This window comes from Zalophus californianus, chromosome 14 (genome assembly GCF_009762305.2).
Source record: "Zalophus californianus isolate mZalCal1 chromosome 14, mZalCal1.pri.v2, whole genome shotgun sequence".
NCBI classification, from domain to species: Eukaryota; Metazoa; Chordata; class Mammalia; order Carnivora; family Otariidae; genus Zalophus; species Zalophus californianus.
The window spans coordinates 19,010,900-19,027,840 of record NC_045608.1 but is presented as its reverse complement, the minus strand read 5'-3'; the positions used below and the strand labels follow the sequence as shown (position 1 = coordinate 19,027,840).

General features: G+C 48.7%; 1 protein-coding gene and 1 pseudogene across 4 annotated transcripts in view; one reads left to right on the top strand and one right to left on the bottom strand.

Annotated features, from left to right (window-relative positions):
- Positions 1-16,941, bottom strand: part of SGSM1 (small G protein signaling modulator 1) — an 85,875-nt gene that overhangs the window by 15,560 nt on the left and 53,374 nt on the right. For all 4 annotated transcript variants that reach the window (XM_027577048.2, XM_027577049.2, XM_027577051.2 and 1 more), the window contains 6 exons: positions 14,917-14,981; positions 12,920-13,065; positions 9,461-9,589; positions 4,212-4,394; positions 2,906-2,974; positions 973-1,563 (listed from right to left, as the gene is read on the bottom strand). In XM_027577048.2, coding sequence (XP_027432849.2) covers positions 973-1,563; positions 2,906-2,974; positions 4,212-4,394; positions 9,461-9,589; positions 12,920-13,065; positions 14,917-14,981 — 1,183 coding nt within the window. The remainder of the gene's footprint in view (positions 1-972; positions 1,564-2,905; positions 2,975-4,211; positions 4,395-9,460; positions 9,590-12,919; positions 13,066-14,916; positions 14,982-16,941) is intronic.
- On the top strand, positions 7,414-7,883 carry LOC113913089 (annotated as a pseudogene).

The window sequence follows — 16,941 nt, the reverse complement described above, 5'->3', positions numbered from 1 at the left end:
ATGTGGCAAACGTAGGAAAGGAAAACAGAGACAAGGAAATGAAAACGCAGCCAGGGAAAACGGAATTTTTTTGATAGGAAAGAAAAAATAAATACAGCTTCCTACATGGTGTATACATTATGTTGTTATACTAGTATAACATATAACTAAAATGATTATAACTGTAGTGGAGGGATGGGGCTGGGAAGGTGTCACCCGTGGGGTGAGGGTGTGGGTGTGGAATGTCTGGAACTGAAGAAAAAGGAAAAAAAAAAGATCAAGAAGTAGCAATACAAGTATGTTATTTACAGACATGGGGGTAAACATCAGAAAATTTGGGCAGAGTAAGTAACCTTCGCTGCCTCTGGGAGAGCTCCACGTGGGGGTGCTCTGTGCGGGTGGGTGGGGGCGGCACTTCTGGTTCCCTCTTTAGCCTTGTTTTGACTCTATAAACTATGGGCAAGTGTATCTTAGATAGAAACAACAAGCTCTTTAAAGGAAAATGGAAACACCACGCCTGGCTCAGAAAACCTCCCATTCAGCTGACATCCTTTGGCTTGGACTTTTTGGCAAGAAAGCAAACTTGAGTATTTAAAAGATGCCGGACCTGAGTGTACGCCAAGATGCTCATCCTCAAGGCTGCTATTGACGGCGGGCTCACCACACGTCAGGCACGGAAGACCAGACTCTTACTAATTCTGAGCTCAAGAGAGAAGGTACCCAACTGATAGGGAAACTGAGGCTCAGAGAGAGAGAGAGAGACATGCCTCAGCTGGGATTGAATCTGGGACGGTTTGAACTGCACAGCCTGTTGATCTTGAAGTAGGATAGCCCCCTCCCGAAGGGGCTTCTCCAGGGCAGCCTCTGTGCTGGGGAAAATGTTAACAGACCCGAGGTCGTTTGTGCTGGGAAACTGAGGCTCGTGGGACACGCCCAACCCTCCCGCAGCTGTTAGGTGAGAGAACCGAGTGGAGGAGAATCCTGGCGGCTTACAGAGTAAGTGACACCGCTGGAAGACACGGGGGATGCCTCGTTGTTGGCAGAAGTGACCACGGCCAGAGAAGCCAGGGCGGGGAAGAGACTTTCCATCTCGGGCTCTTCTGAGAGGTTGTCCTCGCTGTCCACCTGGCTGTGCTTCTCCACCTCGCCGCCGCCCCAGCCCTCCATGGCGGCCCCCTCCTTCTCGGGCAGGGCCACGTCCATGCTGCCGGTGAGGGACATGAACTCATCCATGCTCTCGTTGGCGAGGAGGTCGCTCTCCAGGCTGTCCTGCACGGCCAGCTGCTCGCGGGGGGCCTCCTCCCGGGAGGTGGTGGCCTCGCTGCTCTGCCCATCATCCGCGCTGCTGTCCCCAGGTCGGAGCGCCAGGGGGGCGTTGCGCTGGGCGTCCATGACACTATCTTCTGTGCTCAGGCTGGGCTCTGAGTGCTCCGAGAGGCCCGAGGAGAAGTTGTGGGAAGACGGATGGCCAGAGTCCGGGGAGCAGGTGCCATTCACCAGGTTCCCATTGGGGATCTTGGGCTGTTTCTCCTCCAACCTGCCTTCCGTCTCTACCTGCTCTACTTCGTCCACAGACTCAAACACCTGAAGACAAGGTGCACAAAAACAGATGAGGATGTCCACTGTGGCGCTGCTTCCAGCCGCAACCTTAATCCCCATCAGCGGGGGACAGGTTCAAATATGGAACATGCACGCGCAATACTATACAGTCGGGAAAAAGGGTGGGGTGGGACCAGGTATAATATCTGCTCCTGTTGTAAAAATTAAAAAGTGACCTATTGCATGGAAATGCATAGAATAATCCAGAAATAAGGAAGCACTGAAATTGTCTGAGGAGGGAGTACTTGGGAATTCAAGCGGCAAGAAGCGCACCTTTCATCACACAAAATGATAGGCACGTAGATTTTTTAAGTGAAAAATTAGTTAAAAACATAAGGAACAAGCTAAAAACAGCATATTATATCCACGTGGTTGGCTATTACAGATCAATTTTCAAAAGTAGTTAGATATGTATGAACCACTATGGAAAAGCCTCCAGGATACATCTCAAAGATTTATCTGTGGTTCTTTGTGTCCTGAGATCATATCCTATTAAGGAGATAAGACCACGTTCCAAGGGGACATGAAATATTTCTTCTCTGTGTGTTTATGTCACCAATCTGATTTGATTTGCTATTAAAATCACATTTTTGGTTTTTAAAAGTTTCTTCTAGATTCAACTGTTTTAAATTATGTAAAAAAAAAAAAAAGTACCTAATTCCAAAGTTGGAACTAGGAAACAAGGGGTATTCATGGAAATGTAGCTTCTTTCCCTGTGCCCCTCCCCTGACTCCTGTAGGTAACCATTCTGATTCGTTTCTGGCTTATTCATCCACTGTTTTTGAAAATAGGTATATTAATATTAGAATTTCCTCTTTTTATGCAAAAGGTGACACTGTGCATATTTTGGGGGCTTTGCATTTTTATTTAATATCCCGTGAGATGAGTTAACATTTCACTGAATAAAATGGAAAGCTGTGGACCCACACATACGATGGCATTTATGTAGAAATTTTCAAAAATTATCAAACATTGCAATATATCCTTTACATACTGTGTACATACTTCTGTGTATGTACAGGCAATCAGCAGGGTGACAGGGACACACAGCAAAATGCTATTTCTAGGGAGCGCAAGTGGGGATTAGGAATGGTCAAAGCCAAATTTAGCTTTCTCTGCAATATTTTAATTATTTACAAGAAGAGATTCATGTATTACTTGTGTAACTAAAAACTCCATTTTTAATGCTAGTATAAAAAGCTAAAACAAACAGACCATAAGTGACCTATAGATGATAGATGTCCAATGCCTTTACTCCAGGTTGGAGGGAGGGGGTGGATGGGGGAAGGGGAGAAATGGGGAAGGGGCGGGGCCTGCGGAAGTTCACCTGTGTGCTGTTGCTGGAGTCACTCTGCAGGCGGACATGCTGCCGGCCGGAACTGCAGCTCTGGGAGGACTGATAGAAAAAGGGGCAGAGAGAGCAGGGGTGAGGCTGCATCCCAGCTCTGGGCCCCTGCCCCTCAGCTCAAGGAGGGATAGGAATCCCTATCCAATCAGATAGGAATCTGTACAACGAGAAGGGGGGGGGTCTCCCTCTGTTCCCTGGAGCCTCGGGGGCCACACAGCACCCACAGGACCCCACCTCCCACTCCTGCAACTGGAAAACCCTACCTTTAACTGCCCTGTACTTGAGACTTCTGGCTAATATATAAGTTCAACTCCCGAGTGACTGGTTGGCACTGTTGGCCTGATTTTTTGTTATTCCCCTGTCTGCATGCTTTTGCCCTGTAACTTCTAACTCCTGCATACTCAGTTGCAAGGCTGGGCCCTGTCACCTGCTTCGGCCAGGGGGATGTCAGCAACCTCGCCAGGGCAGGGGTTTAACCAGCCCTTGTGTGTATTTCCGCTTTGTCTCTTTATGATCTGCACTCACTACAAGAACGTGCCCAGCTCAGCCTGCTGGGGGTTGGGACATGGGGCGCACAAGCCGGTCACCCCAGACGTGGGAGAGGGCCCAGCGAAGATCAACAAACCATTTAGCTAACCAGGCGCTGACAGTGGGCACAAGAGTAAGCCCAACCAGCCCCGCTCAGAGGTGCTCGGCTGAGCCAGACCCATGCGTGTATGTTCAGTGTTTACTGTTAGAAGTTGCTGACTTTGGGTGGTTGCTTGCAATGCTATGCAACGTGATTGCTGGCAACCCGATGAGGATACATCGCTGGGGAAGAGAAGTAACTTTCTTCTCAGCTCCTTCTTTGGGCTGCTGAACTGGAGGCTCTGTGAGAGCCCAGAGGTCTGACTTGGCCACTGGAGCGTTCCTGACATTCCAGAACATTCCTGGCACGCGGCAGGCACTCAGTGAGCATTTGCTGAATACGTGAAAGTCTAGCACTGTGCTAGGCGCTTTGTAGGCACTATCTCACGTGAGCCGCACACAAACCTCCCCTACGCAAATGGTTGTTCCCATTTTGTAGATGTGGAAACTGAGGCCCAGAAGTAAAGGTGCTTGCTTGAGGCCCCACAGCTAGGAAATGGTGAGGTTGGATTCAAACACAGGTCTGTCAAACTCCATGTTTTGACAAATGCCGGGGGTGACGGCTCCAGACACCCAGCCGTCACCATTCCTACAATAAACGGCACAGACCCCGGCCTTTACTGCCCCGCTGTGCTCCCAGATGGGTGCCGCCCATCACCTCATTGCTGATGGTGGAGTCCCGGTGCATCATCCGGTGCAGGTGGCTGTCCAGGCTGGCCCCTGACGAGCATTTAGCCAAGGCAGCCGCGTGGGACTCCCGCTCCCTCTGCCGCACAATTGCCTCACAGCCCAGCCATTCGGCCATTGTCTGCGTGTAGCACGCGTGAATCTGCTCGTCCACCTGCCGGGGCAGAGGAAAGGTCACCCCTGGGGAGAGCCAGCCCAAGCCAGAAGAGGATGCTAGCTCTGGCCTGGGACCCTGAGCCCCAGAGACACCCAGCCATCATTCATGAGACATCCGGTGGATATTAAATGAACGCCTACTATGCGCAGGGCACTGGCTACGCCCTGGGGATACACACATGTGTGCAAGGCTACTTCTTTCTTTCCATGTTCCCTTCCTCCCTCCCTCCCTCCCTAGTCGATTCATTCATTCATACGTTCAAGTATCTGCGTACTAAGCCTAGGGGCTTCGGAAGTGAGAGGACTGTTTCTTTCCTTATTACCTTTTCTTCTTCTTCATTTGCTCATTTACCCATAATTCGGAAGTACCTACACCGTGCTAGGTACCACACTAGGCATAGGGGAAACAAGATGAGCAGGATGCCCCGCTCCATCTACCCATCCACTCCCTCCACACATTTACTGAGGACCTCCCACGTGCCCAGTGCAGGGCCAGGAGCAGAGGATACAAAGATGAACACAGCTGACCTCTCCCCTTTACTCCTGCAATGGCCTTACGGAAGGATTACAGATTTCAAGCATTTTCCTTGTGGCATGTCAGCAGACCAGAGGGCAGCTTGCGTTGTTCCTGATACACAGCCCAGGAAACTGAGGCTCTGAATCTGTCAGGCCCCTGGGCACAAGTGGGGGCAGGCGAGCTGATCTGAGTAAGGGTGTGGAGGGGCACAAAGAGAGAGGGCAGAGAGCCTGCCCCGAGCCGAGCTGGGAGGGGTGGGGAGTGTCCTTCAGCCATTCAGGGCTTCCAGAGAGAGGCTGAGGCTCCACCCTGGCCAAAGGCCTTTCCTCCCGCCCACTGACCTCCAGAAGATTCGTCCCAGCACACCTCCCCATTCCCGCTGCCTTTCTCGGCTAGGTTTCCACGGCCCTGCCCCAGGACGACCCCGGTAGCCTCCTTCCCGGTGCCTGCTTGTCCCAGCCTGCCCCGCCAGCGCATCTGCCCTTCGGCAGCCTGTCTCTCTCCTCCCCAGCCCCACCTCTCACTGTCACCCCCACTGTCCTGCCCTTTATTGCTCCAGCCACTGTGCCCACCATGCACTTCCCACCCTCCCCACACAAACCCACACAGATACACACACACCCCCCGCATCATGCATGAGTCTCCCCTCGGGCTTTGCTCTTGCCGGCCCCTCTTCCTAGAGGCCCTTCCTCACCCCTCTTGCCTGGAAAGCGAGCAGCTAGCCTTCTGCCTGGCAGAGGTACCTCCTGTGCGCTCTTACAACCCCTGGGTTTGCCTCCATCGGACTCTGCACAACCCCCACTAAACTGGCAAGGACCTTGTCTAATGCACCATCGGGTCCCTGGTCCCAAGCACGGGGCCTGGCACCCCAGAGCGCTGTTCCTGTTTGCCAGGAGCCCAGCAGGCAAGGGGTGAAGCATGGCGGGGGCCTCCTGCTCTTCCCGAGACGATTTTAGACAGTTCACTGGCACGGGGGTCTTATCATACGGAATCACAGTGTGATTTCTATTTCTAGCTCCCCTTTAACTTTTCCGATTATGGGAAAGGTCAGTCTGGTGCTACAGTGTCCTGACACCTCCTATAATGCTTCATAATCCCCCTTTCTGACAGCGAGGGAGCAGGCCTCAGTCAGGCTAGGGCATCTGTGTGGAATTGAATTATACCTTTTTGTCATATCCTATTTATTTTTACGGTTTCCTTCTATTATGGCAAGTCATGGCAGTTTTCCACTGAATGCAGGGATATCAACTTATCTTTTTATTTTATTTTATTTTATTTATTTATTTATTTTTTTTTAAGATTTTATTTATTTATTTGACAGAGAGAGACACAGTGAGAGAGGGAACACAAGCAGGGGGAGCGGGAGAGGGAGAAGCAGGCTCCCCGCGGAGCAGGGAGCCCGATGCGGGCCTCGATCCCAGGACCCTGGGATCATGACCTGAGCCGAAGGCAGACGCTTAACGACTGAGCCACCCAGGCGCCCATCAACTTATCTTTTTAAATAAGCTCTACACACAGTGAGTCAACTTATTGACGAATATACAACAGCACAGGTGGTACATGGATATGGTTTTAAGAACTTAGTATGAACAAAAGAACGTAGAGGGGCGCCTGCGTGGCTCAATTGGTTAAGCGACTGCCTTCGGCTCAGGTCATGATCCTGGAGTCCCTGGATCGAGTCCTGCATCGCGCTCCCTGCTCGCCAGGGAGTCTGCTTCTCTCTCTGACCCTCCCCCCTCATGTGCTTTCTCTCTCTCTCTGAAATAAATAAATAAAATCTTTAAAAAAAAATAAAAGAATGTAGAGTCTCTCAATAATTTTTATATTGATTACACGCTGAAATGGTAATATATTGGCTATGTTGGGTTAAATAAAGTATATTAAAATTAATTTCACCTTGATGAAATGATGTAGACCCCCCCCCCACACACACACAAGAACACAAGAGCTAATGCAGAAGCCAGTGAGATCCTAGTGAGGTCTGTAGTTAAGCGAGCACTATTGTGCCAATGTTAATGTCCTGGCCCTCGGTAATGGGCTACTGTTCTAGGTGATGCTTCCACTGGGGAAAGCCGATTGATGGGTATGGCAGGACCTCTTTATTACAGTTTTTGCAACTTCTCAGGAACTTATCATTTTTAAAAGTTTTGTGGGCATCTGTTTCTTTCCGGTTTTCAAAACAGGACTACTAAAACATTAACTGAACATTTAAGATTAACATAGGTGCTCCAGTGTGGTATCAGCTGAAGGTGACTCATTGCAGGGTGGTATTAGATCAATGGAACATAATGGAGAATCCACACTAATATGCCCAACTGATTGCTGAGAGGGGCACAAAAGCAATTCAATGAGGAAGGATAGCCTTTCTGTCAAATGGTGCTGGAACCACTGGACATCACAGGCCAAAAAATGAATGTTCTTGACCTAAACCACTCACTGTATACAAAAATGAACTCAAAATGGATCACAGATTGGGGAAAGCAGCAGCACCAGATCCAAGATGGCGGCCAGCAGGAGGCTGATGAAGGAGCTTGAAGAAATCCGCAAATGTGGAATGAAATGTGGAACTTCCGTAACATCCAGGTTGATGAAGCTAATTTATTGACATGGCAAGGGCTTATTGTTCCTGACAACCCTCCATATGATAAGGGGGCCTTCAGAATCGAAATCAACTTTCCAGCAGAGTGCCCATTCAAACCACCGAAGATCACATTTAAAACAAATATCTATCACCCGAACATCGATGAAAAGGGGCAGGTCTGTCTGCCAGTAATTAGTGCTGAAAACTGGAAGCCAGCAACCAAAACCGACCAAGAAATCCAGTCCCTCATAGCACTGGTGAACGACCCCCAGCCCAAGCACCCACTTCGGGCTGACCTAGCTGAAGAATACTCTAAGGACCGTAAAAAATTCTGTAAGAATGCTGAAGAGTTTACAAAGAAATACAGGGAGAAGCGACCTGTGGACTAAACTCTGCCGTGATCGATTCCAGTGAGTGTGAGCGGACACCCCGCAAAGCAGGACTCTGTGGAAAATTGACACGTGCGGCTGCCTGGCGTTTGCTTGTGGCAGTTACTAACTTTCTACAGTTTTCTTAATCAAAAGCAGTCTAGGTAACCTGTAAAGAAAGGATTAAAAGTTTAAGATGTTCTAAAAAAAAATGGATCACAGACTTAAATGTAACATGTACAACTATAAAACTTTGAGAAAAGAAACATAGGAGAAAATTTTTGGGATCCAGGGCTAAGGAAAACATTCTTAGACTCGACACAAAAAGCACAATGTATATGAGGAAAAATTGATAAACTGAACCTCATCAAAAATTTAGAAATTTGTCCTGCAAACGATCCCACTGAGAGGATGAAAAGAGAAGACACAGACTGGGAGAAAATATTTGCAAGCCATTTATCCAACAAAGAAGGAATATCTAGAGCATATAAAGAACGCCTAAATCCAACAGTAAAAACCCAAACAATTCAGCTAGAGAATGGACAAACAACGTGAGCAGACACTTCACCAAAGATACTCAGGTGGCAAGTAAGCATGTGCAAAGATGTTCAATATCACTGGCCCTTTGGGAAATGCCAACTAAAACCACAATGGAACATCATTTACACCTGCCTGAGCAGCTAACATAAAAAAAAACAGCAATGAGACCAAAACTCCAGGGAGGATGCAGGTGTGGATCACTTGGATATTGCTGGTGGGAACAGAAATTGTTCAGCCGTTGCAAAAGCTTGCCAGTTTCTTCCAAAACTAAGCATGCATACCGTATGTCTCAGCAGTTGTACTCTTGAGCATCTAATGATGACTTACGCTCCCACGAAAACACGAATGTTCACTGCTGCTTTATAATAGCCCAAACCAGGAAACAGCCCACCTGCCCACCAACAGGTGGATAGTCACTACTGTGATGCACCCAGGCCACGGAACACCATAGAACTCTTGGCCACGGAAAGGACAGACTGCCAGAGGATTACGCTCAGTGAAAAAGTCAATCCCAAAAGGTTACATACTACATGATTCTATTTGTACAACATTGTCAAAAAGACAAAACTGCAGGAATGAAGAATAGACTGGTGGTTGCCAAGTGCTAGGCTGGGAGGTATGGGTAAAAAAGAGTAACAGGAAGACCCTGGTAGCACTGGAAATGTTCAGTATGTTGACTGTGGTGGTGATACACACACACACACACACACACACACACACACACACACAAAATGTTCAATGCCCTGGTTGTGATACTGTATTATACTTTTTTTAAGATGCTACCACTGGAAGGAACTGGATAAAGGATACACGAGTTTCTTCTGCATTATTTCTTGTAACTCTGTGAATCTATAATTATGTCCCAAAATAAAACTTTAAATAACGGTATCTGTGTCTTGTATTGTATTTCTACTGGACAGCCCTGCCCCAGAGCTTCCTGGCTCCCCCATGTTCCCCTGTCCCATCTTGGTCCAGCATGAAACCAGAGCACCCCCAGCCCCACAGTACCTGGCTCCTTTTGTTGCCAAAGACCCCACTGCCCATCAGGGGCAACCAACCTCCTTCCTCTCTGTTTCTGTCATCCCGAACTGGTAGTGGCCCAGGAGGAAGGGCCACACGGCCTTGCGGATCTCCGGCTGGATGCCCCCATAGTAGATGAGGCGTAGCAACTCCTGCTCCTCGTAACTCTGTGGTAGGCGGGAGGAAGTAAAGGGTTTGGTCAACAGAAAACCAGAAGGAGGGCTCTGTGAGCTGGCAGTCCCACTTCTCAGATGTGGCCTTTAGAGATCATGGTGTGAATAAGCAAAGCCGTGTGTACCGGGATATCCATCCTGGCAACATATGGGAAAACCCCCAACTACCCGCAGATGGGAATACCAACAAAGAGAAGAAAGGGCAGGAGGTGCATCCATGAGAACTTACACAAAAAGATGTTCAAAGTGTATTGTGAAGTGGGGAAAAAAAACCAAAATGCAGAACATACCTGGTGTGAACCCATTTTGTGCAAAAAACCCAAAAGGTCAGTATAGAATGAGTTAACATTTCTACTTAATTTTTAGTCAGTTTTGTGCATTATGTTGATGTGGCAACATTATCTCAAAGTTATTAATCTTGACTCAGCTCAAAGAAAATTATTTAAAAGCAAATCAATCCAAAATGAACATTTCCAGCTGGTTCTTCATGCACTAATAACTTCTGGGCACACCAGGGTGACTTTAACAACTGTTTGCTGTACTGTCCAATAGATTTGCCCTCTTTTTAAACATTCATTTTCAGGCAAAGGCTTTGCAGTTATAATTAGTCGCACTGGGGGACCAGCAGGTTCTATCTGTTCGTGTGTGTGTGTGTGTGTGTGTAAAGCACCAATGACTACTAGAAAGTTATCCTGAAGGGTAGTGGGGTTCTGTTTCCTCCTCTCTCTTAATATTCCAAAATTACAAGCATATTTCACATTTTTTACAGTAAGCTCAATGCCCAATGTGGGGCTTGAACTCACAACCCTGAGGTCAAGAGTCGCATGCTCCACTGACTGAGCCAGCCAGGCATCCCACTGATTTTACATCTTAATGCTCATCTTAGATGTGCCCGACGACAATGGCAAAACCAGCCACTCTTTTGTCTTTGTTGGAAATTTTAATTTGTATTCTGCAGACAGCTTTGTCAAAGCTGTTTAAAAATCAGAGAACTATTTGTGGCTGGGGTTGTAAACTCTTCCTCAAAAATCCACCTGCTTGGGTCCTGGAGCCCACAGCTGGACTCCATTTCCCAGCCTCCCTTGCAGTTAGGGGTGGCCATGTGACAAGGTACTGGCCAATGGGATGTGACAGGATGTGATATAAGCCATTTCCAGGCCAGGGCTTTGAAGAAGCAGGTATATTCCCTTCAGACTCTCCATTTCCCCTCTGCTGCCTGGAGGCAGATGACCATGAGGCTCTGGAGGATGGTGGGGCCATGAGACCCCTGAACCTCTGGAGGGAGGACAGATGCCCACTCACCAGGAATGCCCACCTAGGACTCCTCAGTGAGCAAGAAATACACCCCATGATGTCAAGCAACTAAAAAAGTGTGGACTATTTGTTACTGTGGCTCAGTGCACCCTAATACAACAATGCAACCAAGAAAGGTAAAAATATGGCCGGTTTGTGAAAGGGTTGCAAAAGTGTTAGACGAAAAATATTCATTTTTGACTGATTTATTTTTTCAACCAACTTGTCCCTAGACTAGTATCTCCCAAATTGGGGAGATCACTAGAAGCTTTTGGGGAACTTTCAAAAAATATAAATTCTTGGGCTCCACTCCCAGAGATGCTAAATCAGCAATGCTGGAGTGGAGCCCAGAAGTCTATAAATCTTTTGAATTCCTCAGGAAATGTGGACTCTCCCAGGCTGTCGGGGATTATGAACACTACGACTTTTTTTTTGAGAAAGTAAGTTGGTATATCTATTTAAATTTTAAATGCATATCAATTTAATTTCTAGGAATCTACCCCTGAATAAAAGCACTGGTCAGGATATGTGCTTATAAAGATGTTGACTGAAGCATTGTTTGAAATAATTTTTAAAAAGAGAAAAAGCCCAATTGTCTATCATTAGGGGAAGATTTGAATAAATTATGGGCTACTCATCTGTCAGATGCTAAGGAGCTAGCATTCAGTATTTCACCTAGAGATCTGAAAGATGTCTTTGATATAAAATGAAGTTATTGCTTAAAATACAAACACAATTGAAAAAGAATAAGAATTACAGATATACCTACGTAGATGTATCTATGGATGTATAAGCAGAAGAAATATATGGCAGGGTCTCTACATAACTGACACTGTTCATTAACTCGGGATCAGAACGAGAGCTCTGTGGCAGAAAGAAGGTATCTAAACAATTTTTGTTCTATCCACCTGCATTCTTCATTGTTTGAGTTGTCACAGTAAGTAGGCATTCCTCCTGTCATTTAGAAAAACAGCTAGTTTTGGCAAAAAAACAAGTCCAACAACCCTTCTGTTTGTCCAGGTTTGGGAACCAGTTTGTTTTTCCCAGAGTCCCCCAGCGTTCCCAAATTAATACACAGAACAGCACCCTTCCCCAGCATGGGGAAGCCAAGCTGACCCAAGTGCTTACCAGCCTGGCCCTCCCCAGGGCCCGGGTAGGAAGGCACCCAGTGGACCGAGCCACCGTGTTCATCCACGTGTAGGAATCAGGTTATTTCTTCTGAATGCCTGCTCCTGGTGGCGGTTAGACTAGTGTCTATCAAAATGGATTCTGCCTTCCACACCAGCCATGGGAGGTACTTTTCCAACAAAGGTACCTTGTGGCCCCATACATTTGAGGGACTGTTCCATATCCTCTCCCACCCCAGCCACCCCGTTTCTTGAGAGCGACAAAGCATATCAGCCTAGGCAAGGTTCTAGGAAGTTCTGGATACAAAAAAGGTTGACTCATCTTGTTTCCCACTTTGACCAGGACACTTTTTTCAAATGTAAACATCTTCCTTTTGGGGACATTTGCCTTCTGATAAGAAAATCTTACAAATCTGTCTCCAGGCGGAATATCTAATGGGAGGATTCTCAGGCCTGAGGCAGAGATGGGAGAGTTCTGCGGGATGGTGGACTTTTCTCGATGGTGGACTTTTCTCGTCCCAGCTGCCTCCTCTGGCTTAGCTACTTTTGTCATTCTAAGTAGTTCAACTGCACTGTAAGTCCCTTCCTGCTGAGGACTCACAGCACCCCTTGCAGCACTGAGCATACAGCTGGTGCTTGGTGACTGATTCATTCTTACTCCTTCTAGACGATCATGCGTACTTTCCATCCTCCTGGATCCTCAACCCCTATGGGCAGAAGCAGGCTGTGGGTCTTGGAACTCTCAAGAAGGGAGGGGCCTTTGTGTTGTGTACGCAGAACCCAAAGGTGTCATAGCCTCGAGTCCCTGTAAGCAGGTGGGTCTATTGCTCAGATGACCAGATGGTCCCCCCACTGGCTCTGCCCCACCACAGGCTGAGCCAGGCTGAGCCAGGCCGAGGCTTACTGTGCTGTCCTGAAGGTACTGCTCCCAGATCCTGGCCGTCAGCCCGTGCCCAGCATCACAGGGCGAGTCCGGAGACACGATCATGTGATTGACCAGGGCTGACAGGTGGGTCCTCACAGTGGACAGGTGTCTGCAGTAGGCAAGCCCTGGAGAGGGAGGGAGGGAAGCCATCATCCACCATCCAACCTACCTTGCCCTGTCTCACGGAATGCTTATGACCTAGAAAATCCCATCATCCCTCTCTTCCAGACGAGGAAGGGGCTCCGAGGGGCAAAATCCTTGCTGGTTTGACCACTTAATAGTTGTGTGAGCCTGGGGACGTCCAATCACCTTTCTCAGCCTGGGCCAGGGTGACATTACCTCTTCTGCCAGAAACCAAGGCATTTAATCCAGGGGCAGGAGGCAGTAAGTGACCTCACAGGCTCACTGTGCCTCTGGGTGCCTCCAATCCATCCCAAGAGAGAAGGAGAATGGCAGAGGTGGACGACTTTTGTTCAAAGTGCAGCCGGATAAAGAAGGCCCTGGGAGATGCACCTGGTTTGCTTTCAGAGATGGCCCTGCATTCTTAAAGGAATGCCTGCCAACCTGCTGCCCTTCAGCTGGGCACATGGAGGGCATAGTGCCTGGTACACAGGAGACACTCAGCAAATGCTAGCCTATGTTTGCTTTGTGCCCCCTCCCTCTGGCTCTCCCTTATCAACTCCTAGAGAGGACCCTGGGCCTTCCGGAGCCTGAGGACTGGCCCCTACCAACAACGTGGAGGACAAGGCAGAAGAGGAAAAGGAGGGGGAGGAGGGGGAGGGGGGAGAGGGAGTAGGGGAGGAAATGGCTAACACACAAGCACGTACTACGTGCCAGGGAGCTGCCCCGAGCTCACATACTTAACTCACTAAATTCTCATGACAACCATATGAAACAGGTACTCCTACCTTCTCCATCTTATAGATGGGGAAACTGAGACACAGACTGCTTCTGTCTCTTGCCCAGGTCACACTGCTAGGAAGTGCAGAGTTGGGATTTGAACCCAAGCTGCATAGCGCCAGAACCTGGGCTCTCAACCACCATCAGGGATGAGCCACTGAATGCGCTAACACTGTTCAAGATCCATCTCGACCCCCAACCCCTCCTCCAGGAAGCTCTTCCATTTGGGTCCCATAAATATGCATCCAGGGCCTGCTCCACGCCAGGCCCTGCATTAGGCACTGGGGATGGGTGATAACAGGCAAAAACCTTGATCTTGGGAGCTCACGCTCCCCCTGCCCCTCCAGGTACTCAGGCACACACGGCCGGCACTGCTATTCTGCAGGCCCACGCAGGATATAGTAACACTTTTCTAGAATCCCTGACATATTATCTCCCCCACCCAGGCTGGGAGGCTGGGAAAATAAAACATGCTAAGAATCAACACAGCAGAGTGGAAAACAACAGCAGCAGCAGCCTTTGGGTCAGGCAGGCCTAGGTTTGAGCCCCAGCTCTGTCCTGTATTAGCTGTGTGACCTTGGACAAGTCACTTTGCCTCCTTGTGCCTTAGTTTCCCCATGTGTTAAATGGAAATAATCAGAATACCTGTATTTGTTTTAATTTTTAACTTCTCCTTACTCTTCTGCTTCTGCCCATAGGTGAGGGGAACTGACTTTTACTGAGCACCTATGACATGTAATGCCAGGTGCTAAGGGCTTTATACATGCTTCTCATTTAATTCTGAGAACAAACCCTCTAAGGTGGTCACCGAGGATGCAATGGTGACTAACCACACCCCTGCTACCGAGGAGCCTCGTCATTGGCTGTCCTGAGAGCCCAGAGATAAAATTTATGCCCAGTCTCTGGTTGAGGAAGTTCAGGCTCTGAGAAGTCCACGTAACTTCACTAAAACTAGACACATCTGAGCTGAGGTTCACGTGCCAGAGCCAGGCTCCTTCCCCCGATATGGATGCCACACAACAGGCATTCGAGAAACGCGCCCGTAGACCACAATGGCAAATGAGGCCAATACGCACATCCATAGAAGGCTCTGGAAAGGATCTGGTACTTCATGTTGTCACAGAGGAGCTTCAGCGGGGCCCTGCAGGTGGAGGGAGAGAGGACACTTAGAAAAGATCACCCAGAGCCCACGTTTGCTGGAGGAGGTCAGCTCGTTACCTGTAGGGGGCAGATTAAAACCAGCCAGCCAAGGGGACTCTGGGGGGACTACTGTTTCTACCCATACCGCCACTTCTCCTATCAGCTTTGGGGTCACTCTCTCCCCAGCTCTCTGCGGTTTGGATGGGGCTGATTCGACCCAGTACGGGACTCAGGCTGGAATCACAGGCACTGCGTAAGAGGTGGTCATGTGATCCAACCTGAGCCAAGGAGAATGAACCCCAGACTCATTTTGTTGGAACTCCAGGGAAATACACACTCTTCTCCCTGCTTGAGTTCCTAAGCCAGAGGGATGTAGGGCAGCAGCTGCTGGGATCCAGTTCTGCCCCTGCATGGGACCTGGACTGCCCGAGAATGAAAGTATCGCGGCGGCAGTCAGAGGCAAGAGCTGAAGAAACAGAGATTTGTGTTCTGAGCGTCTGGAGCCCACGGTGCCTGAAGTCATCGCACCTCTAGACTCCTCAGTTCTGTCGAGATTTTCTTTTGTATTTGAACCAGTCTGAAGTGGGTTTCTGTCACTTGCACAAAGAGTTCGGAGTTCCGAAGTCAGCCAGCTAAACCAAACCGAGCCAAACCAGGACTCAGAGTCTGGCTGACTGTGAGGCAGGTGATGCCTCAGAGCTTCTTCTTGTGTGGGAATTGGAGGGGGGCTGTTTTGGCTGAAAGAGGAGAGGGGAGTAAAGGCCCCAGCACTGTTGGGGAAATCAAGGACTGCTGAGAGGAGTGTTGTGCGTCCTTGCAGAGAACAGAGTGGAGGAATATCTGCATATTTTTTTCCTCAGGACATCTGGGGACACCCAGGAAATCTCAAAAAGACAAGAAGGAGGCATGGCTAAAGTACTCCAGTTACACACATGGAGGCATTAAACATTAAAATCACCCTCATTGTGCCCTCAGGTTGGTGGGACTCAGGCTTGCTCAGTTTACTTAAGAACAGCATAACATAGACAGCTGTCCCACAGTGGACTTGGCCATTTAAAAGGTGGTGAGCTCCCCATCACTACAGGTGTGTAAGCAGATGCCATGAGAGGGCATACTAGGTTAGAACAGCGTTTTTCAATGGCCCATGGACCATAGCCCAAGAATCACTTGGAATTTCTCCAATGTGCAGATTCCTGGGCCCTGCACAGACCTACTCAATCAGGACCCCTAAGGAAGTTGTCTCGGAACCAGTGTCACCTCCCCCTGGTGATTCTGATGCACACAGACATGAGAGACTCTCTGGTTACAAGAGTGCTTCTCAAACTGAAAAGTGCACACATGATCTTAGGATCCTGTTAAATGCAGATTCTGCTTCTGGACCACATGCTGAAAGCTAGGCCTTAGATGACTGCAAAAATGTGATGTCAGCTCCCACCCCTTAAGCTCTTATGGCTGAAGACTGGACCACCCATTGGGCCAGAGGCCCAGCATGGAAAAAGGGATTCCATTATCCCCAGCCAGGCCATGTGGCGTCAGTTGGGAAACAAGACCAGTCCTATTATTGCACTGAGCAGCCCTGAAGACACACGAGATCTATGGGCCAGGAAAGAGATGATCTGGGGATCGAACTTTATCCAATAAAAGAAGAAGCATCACTTACTGAACATTGCCAGGTGCTGGGTCCCACCTGCTGGCCATGTTAGACCAGTATCTGATTTGTCCTTACGATAGCTATACAAAGCAAGCATTTGTATCCCCATTCAGCGGAGGAGCAAACTGAGGCACGTGTGGTTAGCAGTGAGTAGTATTTCTAGTTTCTGCCTTCCAGGAGCATGATAGGACTGCGCTTCATGGCCTGTGGTGGATGGGGTCAATGAGGTGTGAGCAGAAAGAGTATGTGCTGCATTCAGGGTGGAGCATTTCATTGTCGTCCAGGCACCCCAGAGCTACCTTTCCCTCTG